A 17,439-nucleotide genomic window follows, 5' to 3' on the forward strand; every position below is an offset into this window, starting at 1 on the left:
TATTAATTTTAGAGGACGATGCGGGGTGTTGACCTGTTTTGATTTGCGATCGTATCGCAGGCTGGTATCCCGCTCAAGACGAAAGAGCATCCTCATGGTGTATACACCGAGTCTCAGTTGTTTGACATGCTTGGAGAGATTTACCAGTTAGTGTTGCATGCCTTTCTCGTTCCCTGATGATCACTGATCATTTGTGCTTTGAAGATTCATCTTCCTTGAAGTGGAGCCAGCGTACTATATGCCGATAAGGCAGAGGGTGAGGGAGCACGTGCAGGAGCTGACGCATCTGATCAAGACTGCTCTTGGGAGTGCTGGGAGCAAGTTGCCGTTTGCTGGATTGATTGGCACGGTGTCCAGTCTTTTTGGGAAGAAGAAGATCCATAGTGAGATCGTGAAGCGCTTGTTTGAGTTTGGGGTGCTCGACGGAGCATGTCGTGAACTCGATTCTGGCGTTTTTGGTCGGGGCTACTGTTGAGATGTCTCTTGGTATGTGATTCAGTTGTTTGTGTGTTCATGAACGATGCTAATGGGACTGTAGCGTTGACCAATGTCGTCAATCTGCTCCTTCATAAGGAGTATGATTCGGAAGTCACGGTCGCGGCGAACAAGAAAGTGGATGTCAAGGACGTTGGTAGTTTGACTGCCTTCATTACCGAGGCGCTCAGTATGTGTTTCGTTCTGGCTCATGGCTTATCTTCTGACGGAGGACTAGGAATCGACCCACCATTTGCTGGTGTCTACCGTGTCGCGAAGCAAGACGAATCTATCGAGTCGCTGAACGTCAGGAAAGGTGAACGCCTCTTCCTCCACATCGCCAGTGCAAACATGAACGTAAGTGAACCATCCAAAACGGCCAAATCTCCTCTCACACAACCCAACCCAACAGGAAGACGCGTTCCCTAGCCCCCACGTCCTAAATGCGGCCCGCACACCACGTGAACGCTACCTCCAAAACGACGGGTGCTTCAAAGTCTTAGGTGACGAACTAGCATCCACGATACTGGCTGAAGTCCTCCGTGCGGTCGCATCGCTCGAGAACGTGCGCCGAGGGCCTGGGCAGTCTGGCAAACTTACGCGGTTCTCGGATTCGGCCATTCCGGTACTGCATTATGCGTATTTGAATGAGAAGATGCTGCAGAGCCCGTGGCCGACTTCTATGATTGTGAATTATGATGGTGCCAAGTGAGGTGATATTATGTCATGACCGGATCTTTAGCTTCATCTACAAAAACCCTCTTGTAATAAGACAATACTATGTTCTCACACTGCTTTAGCCTGATGTCTATGATGTGATTGATGGACATTTGACAATCAGAAAACCGATGAGAAGACTAGGGTTCGGCGTTGCCGATTTTAACCTTGCTTGTCTGCACTCTTACTAAGCAGATACACGCAGATACACGCAGGCTGCTATATTCTCTTGTATTGCTTTGTACAGTGCTACGTTGTGCTACATGTTTGTCAGTAATTGGCTGTGCATGATACTGTTTGGCGTTAGTTGCGAATTTATATGCCCAGCTAACCTGTTTAGACTGGATTGTGATTGTAGAAACAAAGCTGTATACAGTTTATTGATATTTATTATTGTTTATTATTGGCAGAAAATCCCACACACATTGTCGCATGCCATATGACCTTGCAAGCAAGGTGATATTGTCCGTACGTGATGTACACAGGGGTTACAATATTGGAAATTCTGGAATATTGTATGACCCGTGACCACGTAACCTAATATCAGCCTGTCTGGACAATAGGCTACGGTGCGTCCGGAGTCCAACGTCTTGTGCCTTCCAAGAGTGCTTAGTAATACCAGGACCTAGAATAGGTACTGGTTTACCAATTTTAATTGTCTGTCCGCACGATCATCCCAGGCCTGCAGGGTCCGGTCTTAGTCATCATTCGATTCTCTCCTTTCTCTCTTTGGTTTTGACCATCAGCTTCTGCTGTCCGTGATATAATATTTTCAACACATAACTTCGTTTTTTTGCATGGCATCTAGTTCGTCAATTACAAACCTTTCTCTCTCTGTTCCTCCTGCTTCGCTTGTTATCTCCGACGAAGAGTTTCCCAACGACGGGAATTCTATAGTGACATCATGCGTTTTACGCAAGTACTTTGGGTTTTTTGAGGTTTCTCGAGAGCGCCTATTGGCGTTGAGACAGTATCCTGCGGGTGTTTTGTTGCCTGTTGCCATAGCGAGTCTGCAGCAACTCATGGAGAATTGTCTGATGTTTACTAGGGAGCAATATGCTTTGATTGCGTCTGCACATGCGGTCTGTGTCATGTCCATACATCGTAAGGATCATATCCGTGACATGTTGCGTGTGCATGTATGTAACGTGGATTGTATATCTAATCTACCTGTTTTTAAGCTCTTGAAAGTTCTGCGACGAGATTTTTCGAATCAGATTCTTCCTGATCCTTTTTGTAACAGTTCTCATCAGGCAAATGCCATTGCGCATCGTGAGAGTCGTGCAGTGCTTAGTGAAACACAACGCTCGGATATTTTGGCTCGAGATGCGGATTCCCATTATGAAAGTTGTCGAGTACATGCTCAAACTGTTTCAGATAGTATTGAATTTCCATCGATTCGTACCTTTGAAGAGAAACGGGATATCATTATGCAGTTTCAAGCTGAAATGTCACCTGAAGCACTGAAACAAGGAGCATGTGCTGTTTGTGCGCATAATCTCCTCATCAGTGATCTTCATTGTGTGGATATTCATAAGGTGCCACTCCATTTGTTGCACAATGATTGTTTACCAGAACATATGCTGCCGCACAGTTACGATTTGGAGATGTACAGTCGTGCCATCTTGTACCCTAAAGGTATGAAATCTTGTTGGTCTTTCTCTGACTTATTTATGTGTTGTGTGTGTTGTGCCGCATTGACAAATAAGCCGCCAAGGCAACCAGTCAACTCATTAGCTAATTTTCAGTACTATGCTCATGATAGATTACCAGATAATATTCGACATGCATTCACTCATGCCTCCGTGTATGATTTGATGCTTATTTCTCGTGCTCAGGCGTCCCAGATCACTCATTTTTATAGCTACAAGTCGTCGACAGCACAATATCGTCCAGTGGAACAGATCTCTCAGCAGTACAATAAAGGAAATGTGGCCGTCAGACCCCAAGATTCTGTCAAGCTTTATTCTATGTTGCCTCCCAGTTACGATGAGCTTCGAGATGCCATGTGCGTCGTCTTTAGTGGTCAGAAAGAATGGCCTTCGTGTGACACGGTGAAACAATTGCGGCCCATACTGGTCACCAAGAGTAGAGTGCGTATACTCATCGAATTTTTAATCACTAATAATCCATGGTATCAGAAAAGTGGTGTTGCCTACAGTCCACGAAATATGGACTCACTGTTCGACAATGTCGATGCGGATGTTGATTGCAGTGTTCCCGCAACATTGGAAGTGTGTCATTTGCCGCGAGGAGGTGACACACCCGACAGCACATGTTTTGAAGGCCTCGAGTCGTGAGAAGTTGATGTGCCAGAAGATGATGCATCAGAAGACATTGTTATGGAAGCAGTGGGATTTACTCAAGGAGACCACTCATCACAGAGCAGAGAAAAGATGAAACTGCATGCATTAGCTTATGTCTTAGATCGGAAGTGTTTCCTTCTTTCTCGGACTGGTGTTAGCTTCATTGCGGATAATGATCCTGGATTAATGTCTTACCTATTCCCTCATATTGATCCTTGGGATATTGGAGGTTTTTTTTCATTGTGGACGTACATCGAAGCAACATCTTTCGATGGAAGCTCAGGTTCGCAACTTATTGCTTCAAGATGATTCTCCGTTTCGAAAGGACACTAATTTTGCCTTTATATGTTGGAATATGATTCAAAAAAGAGAAATCAGTAGCAATACTACCTTTCGAGTCTGCGCATCTCAGCAACAGAGTTTGGTAAGAGAATTAAAAGACGTTGGTCCATCTTTGACTGCATTGGCTGAGAAATGGACGTGTTCAATCCATGAAAAACCATCTACCACTCAAGAGAAAAAAGCTGCGTGCATTCTGCGTCGTTTGCAATCGTCAACAAAAAATCTGAGAGGAAGTATTGGATATAAGTTGTGTCGTCGTAATGAAATTCGTGCTCTTATGAAAAAATATTGTACACCGGCGTTATTCATGATGCTCAATCCACATGATTTAACTAGTCATATAGTTTCTTCAATCGTAGATATAGAATTGGATCAATGGATGACCATGTCGTCGTTTGAGCGAGCTAAGGTGATTGCTGTTCGGCCAGATGCTGCGGCACTCGCATTCGACTTACAAATTCAGGCATTCCTAAATATCATTTTGAAATATAAGCATGGACCAGGCATTTTTGGTCACTGTCAAGCGTATTACGGTATGGTCGAAGCGCAAGGAAGAGGGACACTGCATTGTCATATGTTATTATGGATCGCTGGCAATCCGAGTCCCCAGGCATTGCGTGATCGACTTGCATCTGATGCGAGCTTCAAATCTAATATGTTTCAGTGGCTAGAGAATATTATTAGCTGCAAGCTTCCATATGATAAGGGTCCTGTACCTGAAACATCGCCCAATGATGCATGCAAACCTGTGCGCACACACGAACTCGACCCAAGGCTAGAACGATCCCCACAAGTAGCTGAAATGGATGCAAAATCCTTTGAATATGAATTCAAAAAGTTTTTGAGTCGTCTTGCTGTAGAATGTAACTGGCACATTCATAGCGAGACATGTTATAAGCATCTAAAAAATGGACAAAAAAAAGGAGATTCAACTTGTCGAATGCGTCTCGATGGCTCTGTGCAGGACGTCACGACTATTGACATTGAAACTGGCTCTATTGAGTTGCGACGATGGAGAGGTCGAGTGAATAATTGTTTCTCCTACAGTGCAATACAGACACTCAGTTCATTGGATCAGGTGAAGCTGTGAAGGCAGCAGTATTTTATATCACTGAATATATCACTAAAGGAGACTTGCCTTTGCATGTCGCTTTACAAGCATTGGAGTATGCACCTAAGATGCACAATGCTAAATATATTACAGATCCACAAGTAGATCCACAGAAAAAGGATAGTAATCTACTTACCAAGTCTGTAAATGCGATGATGGGTTGGCAGGAAATGTCTCATCAACAGGTAATGAGTTATTTAATAGGTGGAGGCGACTACTATACCAGTCATACTTTTGAGACTATCAAATGGTATGAATTTGTACATGCAGCAGATAGAGTTGATCTTGAATGTACTGACTCTGAGGATTGTGACGGAAGGTCCAATCAAGAAGCAGATGCGCCATTGATGGAAGAACAAGTGACTATGAGTGTCTCATCAGATAAAGTTGAATTTTCTAGTGATATATCAGATTATACGTTGCACCCTATGACGAAGGAATTCACTGACCTTTGTCTTTGGCAATTTGTTGAGAATACCATCAAAGTCAAAGGAAATATATCGGTGGGCACAGAGAGTGATGATGAGCACAATGGGGATATCATTGACAGTGCTAAACCAGTGTGCAAACGAGGTCGTAAGGCTTTGCCGCGTGCTCAATTCCTTACACAACATAGTCAGTTTGACACACATATATTATGTTTACGGGAGAAACAAGTTGTACCTGTGTTGTTAGGCGAGGCGCTGCCTCGTCCAGATCAATCAGAAGAAGAATATGAGAAGTATTGTTGTGCCATGATGTTACTCTTCAAGCCATGGAGGGATTTACGCATGCTGAAGGATAATCATGCGTCTTGGAAAGATGCATTTAATAACACGACCTTTGAACCTGCTATATGGTCAATTATTCGCAACATGAACGTCGAGAATGAATGTAAGGAAGCATGAGATACACACGCTGCTGCTGTCAAAGAAGATCATCGAAAACCACATATGTTCGGCAACGATGTGACTGCAGATGTGGAGACTCAATTGGATATCGATGCCCTCCACGACGTTCTATTGTCAAATCCAGCTCTTGATGGTGATGAATTTGATGATGATGTTACAGGCTCGCAGTTGAATGGTGAGATAGGCGATAAAAACTCGGGAGACATAAGCCATTGTCTGCGTGCTGCCAAAGATGGCAGATTATTTAATGTATCAATCGATGATCAGGCGAACAATACAACACATACAGGTAATAGCACAGAAATCGCCAGTCAAGCCAATCAAGGTCGTCTTCAAGAATACGCATCCATCATGAAAGCTGCAAAAAAACGTAAGAGACCAATTGACGTCGGCTCCAACGACGCAGAATCCAAGCGAGCACGTTTAGATTCAGAAAATGGCACTCCTCGTATTACTTTGGAGCAATTGGAAGAAAATGCGGATATTACTTCTGTATATTATAAACCCGAACTTACTCAAGGCAGATGAGAAGAGATTCTGTCAGAGATCATTGCAGAATTTAAATTATCAGATAATATTGAACAAGAGATGAGTCTAAGAATCATCAGCGAACATTTCATTCGTGGAGAGGTCAAGCAATTACTGATGTTTATAACTGGCATTGGAGGCTCAGGCAAAAGCCACGTCATTCGGGCTACCATTGAAATGTTTTGAAGATGCGGAGCACCTGAAAAATTAACGCTAAGCACACCTACAGGAAGTGCAGCAGTTTTGATAGATGGATATACCATTCATGCTCTGACATTTCTGCCGAAGAGAGAAGCTCCTATCAAACAACAAGATTTAGAGTTTATATGGAAAACAGTCGAGTACTTAATCTTAGATGAAGCCTCATTGATGTCTGCCGAACTATTGAGTCAGGTTTCACATCGAATATGTCAGGCAAAATCTTGGGATGAGTCTGCAAGAAACAAACCTTTCGGTGGTGTCAATCTCATCTTTGCCGGCGATTTAGGCCAGCTGCGTCCTCCGAAATCAAACACCCTATATAGTTATAAATTGGTTAAGCAATTGTCTCCTGCCACAGTCAGTACCTTGAAAGGCCAGACAGCATTACATGGCGCTTTTCTTTGGCGACAAGTGGATACTGTCGTAGAGTTGACACAGAATTGGCGAGCTAAAGACGATGCAGAATTTATTAACCTGTTAAATTGGATTCGATTAGGACAAGCACGCAGAAATGCCCTACCAGGAAATCATCTGAGTGATTATGAATTACTAAAGACAAGAATTCTCAGCACAATCAAAGTGCGCTCGCTTGAGGAATTCAACAGTTTTAAAGACGCACCGATTGTTGTCACTCAGAAAAATTTGAGAGACGCTATTAACACATCCAAAGGTCGCGCGTTTGCTGCCGAAATTAGCCAGGATTTTCACGTATACTGCGCCTGAGATAAAATTGGAGGAAAGGCTGTCACATTGGATCAACAACAGAGATTATGGAGAATGGAAACGAGTCATACTAATGATGCTATCGGCAAATTGCCGCTAATTCCTCAAATGCCAGTGATGATTACTGAGAATGCAGCAACCAGCTGTAAAATTGTCAATGGGAGTAGAGGTATTTTAATATCAGTGACTTATGAAGTTGATGCTAAGCAAAATAGATATCCAGTATGTGCGTTGGTCAACATTCCAGAAAGTACTTTGCATATTCCGGGATTGGATAGCGGCACAATCCCGATATTTCCAGTGACCAGCTATTTCTCTGTGCCTACAAATCATGAGAAAATTAATGTACGAAGAACACAATTGCCCATACTTCCTGGTTGGGCTTTTACTGATTTCAAGGTGCAAGGAAGTTACTTACCAAAAGTCGTGCTTGATTTGGCGGGTGCTAAATCATTGCAGAGTATTTACGTCATGTTATCACGTGCCTCACTACTTCGAAATATAGCAGTGTTACGATGGTTTTCATCTAAGACATTGCACGCTGAATTACAGGGTGATGCATGCTTAGAACTAAGACATTTACATGATATTGCAATAAGTACACGAGACCAATATCTGAGGAATCATATGGAAAATGAAAACCATGAAAACGGATAATGGAGACCAGCCTCATTATTCATATTACATGACACATAGATTATGAGTTCAAAAGTTCATGGACCAAGTCCATGGACATACCGACAGTAAGTGATTAACCATCACTGTCATGCAAAATGGTTAGAATACATCAGGTTTGTCTTCATCATCACTCTGATTTACCTTAGATGATAGATGTATAGACCTGCTTGGTTCAAAGGACATCGGAAGTCCAACATAACCTACGACACTCTCACCAAGCATCATCTTTCCCTTCATATATTTTGAAGGACTTTATCTTCTTTCTACAATCCTCGTCAAACCTCTCCAGCCTTGATTTCGATATGGTATGTGACCACTCACGTGATGATGACCTGTGACTAATACATGACGTGTGTAATGACAACATGCTAGTCTGCATGTTTGACAAATCATTTATTCTGAGGCAATGTCTTGAGGTCTACCACAATGTCTTTCTTATTAGGTCAGTGAACATTTGGTTGCTGCAGATTTGATATCAGCTGATGAAATATGTATCGGACGTCATTTCTATGTAGCATGTGATTTGTGGCCACCGGCAGTCACCAAAGAGCTGCAAAAGCTACGAGGATCTAAAGAACTTGCTGCATGGCAAATTTTCCCATCCACACTATCGCAAATGGCAGAATGGGCCGATGTGTATAAAGACCTGGAACGTACAGACCCTTCTCGAAATCACATACTAATCTATAAAAATATGCCAAATGCAGCGTCGGAAATGATATTCCCCGTCGCAATTCATTTGCAAGGCCTATTGTGTCAATTCCATATAGATAGGTTTGGCAATTGGACTGGGTATGCAATGTGATGCTTTGATATGGATATAAGATACTAAAATCTACCTAGACGAGAAACAGACGTACTCCGAGCAGTCCAACACATCACCCTATCTTCTGGGGGACATAAAGAGATGTGGGACTCTACAATAGCATCTATAAACCTAGCTGGAGAGTACATGAGTCGTCGCCTGCACATTCCGATGCAAGGGATAGCATACGACAAAGATTTATACTTGCAAAGACGTGCATTTATTAAGGTGAGAGAGGCATGTCTTACTGTGAAAATACTGATGCATGCCATAGAGGCATGAACCGTTGCAAACAAAAGAGCGGATACTTAAAGCCATTGAAGATCTGGAAGACAAATATTTCCACATTCAGGGATGTTGGATCCCTCAAGACCCATTGCGAGTTGCTCAAGTAAACGAAACCAGAAAGGTCGTGCCGATGAATTCGGTATTATTGACAGAAGGCGATTTGGTCGATATCGGAGCTGAAATAGACTTTGTGATACACAGAGATCGTCACGTGCGCGCCACTCTCAAATGTTTTCTCACTTGCACGTATATCATGCGCGTAATCTCGATAGGCGAAGTTGAAAAGCTGAATATTGTGAGTACTCCAAGAGTAATACAGATTACTTTTCACTCATTATCACAAACAGGACAACAAAAGTGTCAAACGGAAGCGCCAAGCAACACCACTCAAGGCTGAGAAGCCTGCCAAAAAGCATCATACTATAGTGGAATTCGACGAGGCATAAAAGATGATGCAACAATTGATATTTGTATGATTATATTTGTTTTTTCTTATTTGTCTTGTTAGGAGACATTGAAAATAGAGCGAATTCACCTGCTCCTCATTGTAATCGAGATCCTCCTAGCAATGACAAAATCCAAGAACGACACACACACTGAGAACGAAATCGTGGCTGAAATCCGGCCCACCAAGCACGTGAGACTCACGAGTACAAGTAAGACTGAGGATATAGTCTTCAGACTTCAACTAACATTAGATGCAGATACAATGGCGACCGACAACCGAGACGCTGTAGGTTCAGACAGTCCGAGAACACCAGAAAATAAGGAGTCAGCAGCGGATAAGGATAGGTAAGTAAACAGATTTTTAGCAAGGATGTACTTGTATGAGAGATTAATATATAATAGATCCCAGACTACCGTCGATGCATCTCTCACAGAGACCTCACAAGAAATGACTAAGCAAGATGGATACACCCTATCTGAGAGTTCCACGACACCAGTTAAACAGACCAATAAGGGCGCACAACCAGCTCTCACAGTCCGCTCCATCGTGCCTCATCCTACCAAACAGTTGATTGACGAAGAAGAGATAGGCGAATTTGATGACACATTATTAATGTCGGTATTTCTTTATTGTCTGAGTAAACACGTTCACATTTTGTGAGCAGGCGCCTACATCAATTATCAGAGTATATGAACTCAAAGGCTAATATCTATGCCCTTGGGAAATTGTTACCAACCGCCACCTGGGGACAATACAAACCGGTCAATGATCATAGCAAGGTTCTATGTGACCCTGCGACTGGAGAACCGATCACGATCTGGGTGGTTGGGCGCATCGCGAAAATGTGGTTCATGAAATCCGGTAAGCCGGAGACCCAAGTGAGTTTAACTGTCATGCTGCTGTCAAAAATGTTAGCGCAGCAGAGTGCTCATCTATTGGCTAAATTCTCAAGCCCAACTTTGAGTAAGTACCAACATCGCTTTGATATCCAAGTTGACATGAATCTAGGCTTCAATCAACAAGCCTCATCAGTCATTCGAGCTATTAAGTGGCAGAATACTAAGACTTGTGAGGGGACAAGTGAGGTAAGGGTTGTGTAAACCCACCTGTGACAAAAATAACGTGATTTGTCAGGCAATTCTATTCGATGCTGTCTATGATGCAAGACGTGAGGGATCGCTCAAATCTTACAGTGAACGCCCCTTATGGAGTCTCACCGACCTGAAGCCTGGAGATCTTATCTTATTAGAAGCTAAGATGACGCAATATTCTAAGAAACAAGAGGACACCAAATGGCATTCTTGCGCTCAATATGAGATGGTCGCCATATCCCTCCTAGACATCGCTGAAGTGCCCGAAGAAATTCCTCAAGGAGAAGTGCAGATAGACGGTTTGGCTATTTAAAAATGTAACACGTTCACTAGCAACATCTGTAATATATATTTGAAGAATGAGACACCTCATCTAGAGCATGATATAGCATCGCAAGCTACATAAAAATATGAGGGAAGGCATTGAGGACATCTGAAGTGTTTTTCAAAAACTCCGGACTCATTATAATATCTTGATGATGCACACATTTAAAGTAAACAAGACCAAACATGACATCATTGCCTTGATGAAATCATAGAGAGCAATTATGGCAGAAGTATTTAGTCTGTTAGTTATAATCAGACACGTAAAGTACAACAATCAAAACCATGACAACTATACCTTCCAAAGCGGAACTCATGGTAGCCATTACACAGGCTGAGAAACCCGACAGACTCACACATCAAGAAATGTATGAAGAATTGGGACGAAAGCACCCGAACTGGGGTCTAAATATCAAGGTCAGTATAGAGAGGGAATCTCTACAGAACTTACACTCAATTATAATAGAGAATCAAGAAGCTGCGAGGCAAAAGAAAAGACGAGGAAGAAGAAGAGGCATGCATCGCCATGAGAATATCCAACAACATCACACTCTCAATGAGTGTAACTGCAGGATTACTACTGTTGCTAGGAAATCTTGAGCCAATTAGACATTGCTGGCCCAATTGCGATAACGAAGCCCTAGAACTGATAGAAGAATTCTTACCTGAAGGACGACCTGAACACCCACTCATATTATTCCCGAAAGATCAACGGGTTTTGTGCTGGTACTACCACATCTACCATACCGCGAGGTCAGACGATGAACGTGCCTATCATCCTGTCATGTTGGCAATATATGGCAAGAGATATTGCCCTCGGGGAGATGTCATAGTCGTGAAAAATGGAGAAGGATTTACGCCCCAATCAGCTGAATTCGATGTAGAGAGAGAAGAACTAGGCAAAACCTTATGGTGGTACATAAAAAGCGGGATAGATCCACTGAAAGAAGCACAAGAGAGGTGAATGATGTGATACATAGAACAACTATAATTCGCAGACTACTAAACACAAGATAATATGAAAATATCCACCAGTAAGACTTTAAACCAGAGAAAATAAGATAATGGAAAGACTATATTGAAAACAAAGAGAATCAAAAATGATGTTGAGTAACATGAAGCAAGCACCTCACCTTGCCAAGAAAGCATCAACAAGAGCTTTCTCATCAAACTCCATGGATTGCAAGATGCGATAATCATGGCCTATGTGTTTGACGACTAAGATATCACCGAGCCATTGTGGAGCAGCTTCACAGATAATGGAGGAAGACAAAGCACGATTGACAGATAATGTAGGACTGCGTTCCAAAAAAATGACACTATAAGCGTCAGGAAAGATGCTGCAGCGGGAACCAGGGAATCCGCCAATGGAAACAGCCCAAGCAGAAATATCACGAGAGCACAACCAATGACCTCCACCTATCCACATTTGTGCACGAACGATGCCGTCTAAATCTTCTGGGACATAGGTCAAAATGGCCTCCTCACAAGCGGTACCATAGAACATTGCATGGTGATATGTTCAGCCCACCTGCGAAAGATAAAGAGTAGATAAATATATATCTCATAGAAAAAGAATAGAGATACCAGCTCATGAGAAAACATATAATTCTCTATTGCGTTCACGTCCAGAGGATTGGTAGATTGACGTGTAAACATGAAAGACTGAGGATATGGAAATGACCTTATGACGAGAGTTGGACGAGATAGGTAACGTACCAAATGTATGACCTAGATATCACATGACGCAGACAAAGAGAGCAAAACATGACGTAGGACAAGAGTCTAAAAAACAAAAAATACTTAAATCGACGGAAGCAAATAAGATGGCCCAAAACACATCACAATCATGGTGTCTCAGACCAACAAAGCCAACGAGCTCATTGTCTTCGCTTGCTTATTCTCATTTATGCAACCTAATGGATTCCTGGAGGTCTGCATCAAAGCAGAAGGAAATGGTCATTTCCGTCTTATAAAGCCTCACGGATACTTTCGGAGTGAAGCCAATATCAAGGAAGAGCGGGTAACCATTGATGACGAAGAATTTGATGAACCCACCCTCTTCAGTGTCTTTTATGACAGCACATTGCATGGAATGCCATGTTGTCCATACTTAATATTCAAGATCACCAATGAGACTGATATAGAAGATGTTTTGAGGAAAGACTACATGGCGGCTACAAAGAGCATAGAACAGTAAGCCGTAATCTTGCATCTGCCAATAGAGTATCCTGCTAATGAAAAGTATTTAGCGTGATGCGAGAAATGCCTCACTATGATGAAATGCAATGAACAGACATATGGCATAGAATGTACCAACGACTTATGCAACTTCATGCATCTTAGGGCCTACGCGTGAATGTATATATTAAGCTGACTGTCTAGCGCAAAATATGACAACAACACTGATAATCACAAAGACCCTATTAATCAGCAAGTATTAGGAGTAAAATGGATATCAGGCCACAATAGAGACTTGATATTGGTCAACTCTTAAATCACTACTTCACGACATCTAACAATCCATATCAAACAATCTTGACATGACTAAACTGAATGGCGACTTAGACAAACTATGCGCTGAATTACAGCGGATGGTGATGGATCATCTCGCGCTCCCAGACCTCATAGAGCTGGGGAAGACTAGAAATGAGAATAACGAAGGAGTAAAAGAATATGTTGAAGAACGGCGGATGATCTTGCTTGGGGCCTTCGTAGAAGACACTAGTGCATTCGTCAACATAATGGAACGCACGGGCTCAATCATTGCGGGTTCGAGCGCACTACATCTGTTTCAGGCTAAATCGGAGGCGCTAGAACTCCAAGACTTGGACGTGTATGCAATGCAAGAGTTTGAAGGAACATTGCTGGAGCATTTCAAGGACAAGGAAGGTTACAAAGGCCCCAAAAGCATTGCCAGGAAGAAAGAGTATGATTCATCGGCCATAACGAAAGTCCATAAGCTGCAAAACGGAGAAAAAAGAGTCGACATCATGATCACAGACTGGGCAAGCGCAATTGTGCCTATCGTTCAATATCATTCCACTGCCGTAATGAATTACATCACCTCGCATACCTTGTCGCACTCTATCCCGAGTGGACTAAGGATAAAAAGAATTTGGTCAATCCTATCACATATATGGACGACAGGAACAACATCAGTACCATACTGGCGCTGATGAAATACATGCAACGAGGATTCCGGACGTCTGCAGAGCCGTTTGACATGGGAATCCATAATTGCCACTCCAGCGCATATTGCCCCCTCACCACCAGAAACACAGTGGACAAGGGAACTTTGCGTTGGGAGTTCACGCCGAAGAAGACAGTTGGAAAAACCAATGTGACATGCGACAACTTGGCAATCATAATCTGGCGTCTCGGAGGTCAGGGCTGCATAGAAGAGGAAGATCAAAGTGTCGAGACGTACATCGGAGTAGTGGCTTGATGGCTCAAACTATATAAATGACCTACTTTGTTGCCTAACAAATATCTGCAAATGAAATCTGGTCTCTGTGTCTTTGAGTGGATTAATAGTAATATCAGTCCGAAGAATCGTGATACAGAGGTGTTTGAATCGGCAGAATACATTGTACTGCTGGTCTGCAAGAACCTAACCCTAGATTAGGGACATCCTGGGACGGATCTCCATATTTGGAATAACCCTAACCCTACACTGGGTGAGCAAGAGGCGAGAAGTAAAATGAAGAGGGCTTCACCAGTGTAGGATATTCTTTGAACAAGTATGACAAAAATGAGTGCGAGGCTGCAAGCTCGGAAGTCGGTCAAAAGGACAAGGCAATCGAATATTTGGGGAAGCACATTGACAAAGCGGCGAGATGAAAGTAAGATAAAAGTAACAACAGAGGCTGAACCGAAAACAGCGTGGGCAAAATTAACAAAGGATTCACTTTCCCACAGAATTTCGGCAGGCAAAAGGGTCGGTTTAGGCAAGGTCCTGGGATGCCCGGAGGGCGGTGATATAAAATACTGCTGCCTTCGCAGCTTCACCTGATCCAATGAACTGAGTGTCTGTATTGCACTGTAGGAGAAACAATTATTCACTCGACCTCTCCATCGTCGCAACTCAATAGAGCCAGTTTCAATGTCAATAGTCGTGACGTCCTGCACAGAGCCATCGAGACGCATTCGACAAGTTGAATCTCCTTTTTTTTGTCCATTTTTTAGATGCTTATAACATGTCTCGCTATGAATGTGCCAGTTACATTCTACAGCAAGACGACTCAAAAACTTTTTGAATTCATATTCAAAGGATTTTGCATCCATTTCAGCTACTTGTGGGGATCGTTCTAGCCTTGGGTCGAGTTCGTGTGTGCGCACAGGTTTGCATGCATCATTGGGCGATGTTTCAGGTACAGGACCCTTATCATATGGAAGCTTGCAGCTAATAATATTCTCTAGCCACTGAAACATATTAGATTTGAAGCTCGCATCAGATGCAAGTCGATCACGCAATGCCTGGGGACTCGGATTGCCAGCGATCCATAATAACATATGACAATGCAGTGTCCCTCTTCCTTGCGCTTCGACCATACCGTAATACGCTTGACAGTGACCAAAAATGCCTGGTCCATGCTTATATTTCAAAATGATATTTAGGAATGCCTGAATTTGTAAGTCGAATGCGAGTGCCGCAGCATCTGGCCGAACAGCAATCACCTTAGCTCGCTCAAACGACGACATGGTCATCCATTGATCCAATTCTATATCTACGATTGAAGAAACTATATGACTAGTTAAATCATGTGGATTGAGCATCATGAATAACGCCGGTGTACAATATTTTTTCATAAGAGCACGAATTTCATTACGACGACACAACTTATATCCAATACTTCCTCTCAGATTTTTTGTTGACGATTGCAAACGACGCAGAATGCACGCAGCTTTTTTCTCTTGAGTGGTAGATGGTTTTTCATGGATTGAACACGTCCATTTCTCAGCCAATGCAGTCAAAGATGGACCAACGTCTTTTAATTCTCTTACCAAACTCTGTTGCTGAGATGCGCAGACTCGAAAGGTAGTATTGCTACTGATTTCTCTTTTTTGAATCATATTCCAACATATAAAGGCAAAATTAGTGTCCTTTCGAAACGGAGAATCATCTTGAAGCAATAAGTTGCGAACCTGAGCTTCCATCGAAAGATGTTGCTTCGATGTACGTCCACAATGAAAAAAAACCTCCAATATCCCAAGGATCAATATGAGGGAATAGGTAAGACATTAATCCAGGATCATTATCCGCAATGAAGCTAACACCAGTCCGAGAAAGAAGGAAACACTTCCGATCTAAGACATAAGCTAATGCATGCAGTTTCATCTTTTCTCTGCTCTGTGATGAGTGGTCTCCTTGAGTAAATCCCACTGCTTCCATAACAATGTCTTCTGATGCATCATCTTCTGGCACATCAACTTCTCACGACTCGAGGCCTTCAAAACATGTGCTGTCGGGTGTGTCACCTCCTCGCGGCAAATGACACACTTCCAATGTTGCGGGAACACTGCAATCAACATCCGCATCGACATTGTCGAACAGTGAGTCCATATTTCGTGGACTGTAGGCAACACCACTTTTCTGATACCATGGATTATTAGTGATTAAAAATTCGATGAGTATACGCACTCTACTCTTGGTGACCAGTATGGGCCGCAATTGTTTCACCGTGTCACACGAAGGCCATTCTTTCTGACCACTAAAGACGACGCACATGGCATCTCGAAGCTCATCGTAACTGGGAGGCAACATAGAATAAAGCTTGACAGAATCTTGGGGTCTGACGGCCACATTTCCTTTATTGTACTGCTGAGAGATCTGTTCCACTGGACGATATTGTGCTGTCGACGACTTGTAGCTATAAAAATGAGTGATCTGGGACGCCTGAGCACGAGAAATAAGCATCAAATCATACACGGAGGCATGAGTGAATGCATGTCGAATATTATCTGGTAATCTATCATGAGCATAGTACTGAAAATTAGCTAATGAGTTGACTGGTTGCCTTGGCGGCTTATTTGTCAATGCGGCACAACACACACAACACATAAATAAGTCAGAGAAAGACCAACAAGATTTCATACCTTTAGGGTACAAGATGGCACGACTGTACATCTCCAAATCGTAACTGTGCGGCAGCATATGTTCTGGTAAACAATCATTGTGCAACAAATGGAGTGGCACCTTATGAATATCCACACAATGAAGATCACTGATGAGGAGATTATGCGCACAAACAGCACATGCTCCTTGTTTCAGTGCTTCAGGTGACATTTCAGCTTGAAACTGCATAATGATATCCCGTTTCTCTTCAAAGGTACGAATCGATGGAAATTCAATACTATCTGAAACAGTTTGAGCATGTACTCGACAACTTTCATAATGGGAATCCGCATCTCGAGCCAAAATATCCGAGCGTTGTGTTTCACTAAGCACTGCACGACTCTCACGATGCGCAATGGCATTTGCCTGATGAGAACTGTTACAAAAAGGATCAG

The 17,439-nt window shown here is 42.8% G+C and overlaps 6 protein-coding genes across 6 annotated transcripts; 5 read left to right on the forward strand and 1 right to left on the reverse strand.

Moving 5' to 3' along the window:
* Positions 1-666: 666 nt before the first annotated feature.
* Positions 667-1,186, forward strand: F5147DRAFT_589430 (putative cytochrome P450; the record flags this gene model as incomplete). Its single annotated transcript, XM_041432144.1, has 2 exons — positions 667-831; positions 887-1,186. 2 exons carry the CDS (start codon positions 667-669, stop codon positions 1,184-1,186), a joined length of 465 nt encoding a protein of 154 aa, XP_041284513.1.
* A 3,038-nt stretch (positions 1,187-4,224) lies between these two features.
* Positions 4,225-6,368, forward strand: F5147DRAFT_748794 (uncharacterized protein; the record flags this gene model as incomplete). Its single annotated transcript, XM_041440109.1, has 6 exons — positions 4,225-4,248; positions 4,303-4,863; positions 4,887-5,210; positions 5,512-5,569; positions 5,908-6,015; positions 6,313-6,368. 6 exons carry the CDS (start codon positions 4,225-4,227, stop codon positions 6,366-6,368), a joined length of 1,131 nt encoding a protein of 376 aa, XP_041284514.1.
* Positions 6,369-8,396: 2,028 nt separating this feature from the next.
* F5147DRAFT_659796 (uncharacterized protein) lies at positions 8,397-10,915 on the forward strand (the record flags this gene model as incomplete). Its single annotated transcript, XM_041434627.1, has 12 exons — positions 8,397-8,412; positions 8,486-8,623; positions 8,741-8,762; positions 8,814-9,003; positions 9,050-9,358; positions 9,572-9,719; positions 9,768-9,855; positions 9,913-10,129; positions 10,198-10,389; positions 10,432-10,474; positions 10,520-10,596; positions 10,646-10,915. The coding sequence occupies 12 exons, from the start codon at positions 8,397-8,399 to the stop codon at positions 10,913-10,915; spliced, it is 1,710 nt and encodes a 569-aa protein (XP_041284515.1).
* A 296-nt stretch (positions 10,916-11,211) lies between these two features.
* Positions 11,212-11,890, forward strand: F5147DRAFT_659797 (uncharacterized protein; the record flags this gene model as incomplete). The annotated part of the gene is made up of 2 exons (XM_041434628.1): positions 11,212-11,343; positions 11,393-11,890. 2 exons carry the CDS (start codon positions 11,212-11,214, stop codon positions 11,888-11,890), a joined length of 630 nt encoding a protein of 209 aa, XP_041284516.1.
* A 1,579-nt stretch (positions 11,891-13,469) lies between these two features.
* Positions 13,470-14,374, forward strand: F5147DRAFT_659799 (uncharacterized protein; the record flags this gene model as incomplete). Its single annotated transcript, XM_041434629.1, has 2 exons — positions 13,470-13,976; positions 14,024-14,374. The coding sequence occupies 2 exons, from the start codon at positions 13,470-13,472 to the stop codon at positions 14,372-14,374; spliced, it is 858 nt and encodes a 285-aa protein (XP_041284517.1).
* A 1,168-nt stretch (positions 14,375-15,542) lies between these two features.
* Positions 15,543-16,657, reverse strand: F5147DRAFT_748796 (uncharacterized protein; the record flags this gene model as incomplete). Its single annotated transcript, XM_041440110.1, is given in 5 exon segments — positions 15,543-15,587; positions 15,607-15,959; positions 15,981-16,079; positions 16,129-16,359; positions 16,387-16,657. The coding sequence occupies 5 exon segments, from the start codon at positions 16,655-16,657 to the stop codon at positions 15,543-15,545; spliced, it is 999 nt and encodes a 332-aa protein (XP_041284518.1).
* Positions 16,658-17,439: the final 782 nt, after the last annotated feature.

This window comes from Suillus discolor, assembly GCF_016758755.1.
Source record: "Suillus discolor strain FC423 chromosome Unknown F5147scaffold_213, whole genome shotgun sequence".
NCBI lineage: Eukaryota > Fungi > Basidiomycota > Agaricomycetes > Boletales > Suillaceae > Suillus > Suillus discolor.